We start from the raw sequence: 2,500 nt of genomic DNA on the forward strand, positions 1-2,500 counted from the left end.
CACGGCTGTGCCATCTCCGCATGTCACTGAAAAATATTTATTTTTAACAGTGTCACCAATCAAACATTTATCTCCAGCTACTGACAGAAGCCTGTCTCCGGTGATGCGTATTTTCAGGGCCTGCCATCAAAATGCACACACACACTTCTCTCTAGTGCTCTTGTTCTGTCTTCAACCGCCTCTCTCTCTCTCTCTCTCTCTCTCTCTCTCTCTCTCTCTCTCTCTCTCTCTCTCTCTCTCTCTCTCTCTCTCTCTCTCTCTCTCTCTCTCTCTCTCTCTCTCCTTATCCTATCTCCATTTTTTCTCTCTTCTTTCTCATTCCTTCTCTCCATCTGTGATGCTCTCTCTTCCACTATCATTCTCTCTCTCCTTCCCTCCCTGCCGTGGGAGGCCTGGAAATAAAACCACGAGCCTCAGCAGCTCACGATAGTCCTGTCCTTCACTGAGAGCTCTTTGTCACGAACGCCTCCATTTGCATTCAAGAGCAGCGTGCTCCAAGTCTCCGAGGGCCACTGGGTATGCCGCTCCTACCAAGAAGGGCTCTTTTACAAATCTAACCTTGATTCTGATGTGGGGTCACCAGAGCTTGGTCACCATCAGAGAAAGAAAATGCCTCCTTTAACATCTTCCTTTCTTCTGACGACCTGGAACACAGATCTTGAACCCAGCAAGATGTGTTTGATTGTTAGTTGCTCACTATATATATCAATGTACTTTTACGTAAATACTTTTAAGTATTATGCTTGTTGTTATTCTGATGTCAAGGGTAAAGCACATGCGCGTGCGTGCGTGCGTCCGTGGGTACGTACGTGCGTGCGTGTGTGCATCTTTGCATGCAAGCGTGTGTGCAACCTGTGTGTATGGTATGCAACCATGTGTACGTATATGTGCCTGTGTGTCCATTTGTGTCCGAGCATCTGTGAGTGTGTGTGTGTGTGTCTGTGTGTGTGTGTGTGTGTGTGTGTGTGCATGCAAGAATGTGTGTTTGACATGCAATCTGTGCTGAGCCAATGAAGGTCACATCCTCACCCATGCATCATCGGTGGCCGTGTTGGCGGTCACATGTGTGTCCCCGAATTACAGCCGGTTCAGGGCAAGTGTTTGATCACCTGGGTGTCAGGCCTTAATTTGCTCATCCATATTAGATTAGTACGGGTTCAGTGGAGAGCTCAAGGGGAATAACAAACAGTGTTTGTCATAAAGCCCTTTGATTAAGTCCCGTCCACCCCTGTTTGTTGTGCTGTTGTCTGTGTGTGTGTGTGTGTGTGTGTGTGTGTGTGTGTGTGTGTGTGTGTGTGTGTGTGTGTGTGTGTGTGTGTGTGTGTGTGTGTGTGTGTGTGTGTGTGTGTGTGTGTGTGTGTGTGTGTGTGTTTGTGTGCCTGTGTGCGCGTGTGCGCGTGTGTGTGTGTGTGTGTGTGTGTGTGTGTGTGTGTGTGTGTGTGTGTGTGTGTGTGTGTGTGTGTGTGTGTGTGTGTGTGTGTGTGTGTGTGCGTGTGTGGCAGCTGAATTATGCGGAGTCCAGACTCTCTCAGCTGGAGGGCTGCCACTGTGAGCGGACCTGCAGCATCAACGGCATGGTGTACCGCGACAAGGAGCTGTGGGTGGAGCCAGAGAACTGCAGGAACTGCGTCTGCAAGGTGAGCCAATATGTGATTGGTTCCAATATGATGACACGACTCACGAGCACAGACACATTGCCCATTGGTTCCTCACTTTTCTGAGTTGGGAAAAATGTTGTAAACGAATTCGTGAGAGAGGAATGGTCCCCTTGCTGAACAGTTTTTCAATGTCCCTTATTTTCAACTTGATTTGAAGTGATACAGTTTGGCCGACAGTGTGCAATGTCGCTGGGAATGAAGTAGTGTAATAGGAAGTAGCTTATATAGCAAGACTGCAGTTGTAGAACTGTGTATGTAAGCCAGCCATAGTGGAAGTGTTTGTGGTAAGCCAAAAGCAGTCGTTGATGCCTGTCTTTATGGTAGTTGTGGAGATTATGGAGAGAGAGAGAGAGAGAGAGAGATTGAAAGAGAAAGAGAGAGAGAGAAAGAGAAAGAGAAAGAGAGAGAAAGAGAAAGAGAGAGAAAGGGAAAAGGAAAAGGAAGAAAATGATAGAGGAAGAAAGAAAATAAAGAGGGATGGAGCGAGCAGGGGGAAATAATAGACAGTGTCACAGTGTCAAAGCAGATGGCAGCAGCTCAGGGCCTGAGAATCCCTCAGCACTGTACATCTTATGAGCCTTTAGACTTCACTTTAAAAGCCTTTAGACTTCTCTTTAAAAAGCTTTTAGACTTCACTTTAAAAACCTTTAGACTTCACTTTAAAAACCTTTAGACTTCACTTTAAAAGTCATTAGACTTAACTTTGAAAGCCTTTAGACTTCACTTTAAAAGCCTTTAGAATTCTCTTTAAAAGCCTTTAGACTTAACTTTAAAAGGCTTTCGACTTCACTTTAAAAGCCTTTAGAATTCTCTTTATAAAACTTTTAGACTTCAATTTAGAA

At 45.5% G+C, this 2,500-nt stretch overlaps 1 protein-coding gene across 1 annotated transcript in view; it reads left to right on the forward strand.

The window, feature by feature from the left end:
• The window catches only part of LOC134439183 (protein kinase C-binding protein NELL1-like), a 289,261-nt gene that overhangs the window by 115,124 nt on the left and 171,637 nt on the right, over nucleotides 1-2,500 (forward strand). The window contains exon 8 of the mRNA XM_063189062.1: nucleotides 1,503-1,637. Within this exon, the coding sequence (XP_063045132.1) occupies nucleotides 1,503-1,637 (135 nt within the window). The remainder of the gene's footprint in view (nucleotides 1-1,502; nucleotides 1,638-2,500) is intronic.

Source organism: Engraulis encrasicolus, chromosome 22 (assembly GCF_034702125.1).
Source record: "Engraulis encrasicolus isolate BLACKSEA-1 chromosome 22, IST_EnEncr_1.0, whole genome shotgun sequence".
NCBI classification, from domain to species: Eukaryota; Metazoa; Chordata; class Actinopteri; order Clupeiformes; family Engraulidae; genus Engraulis; species Engraulis encrasicolus.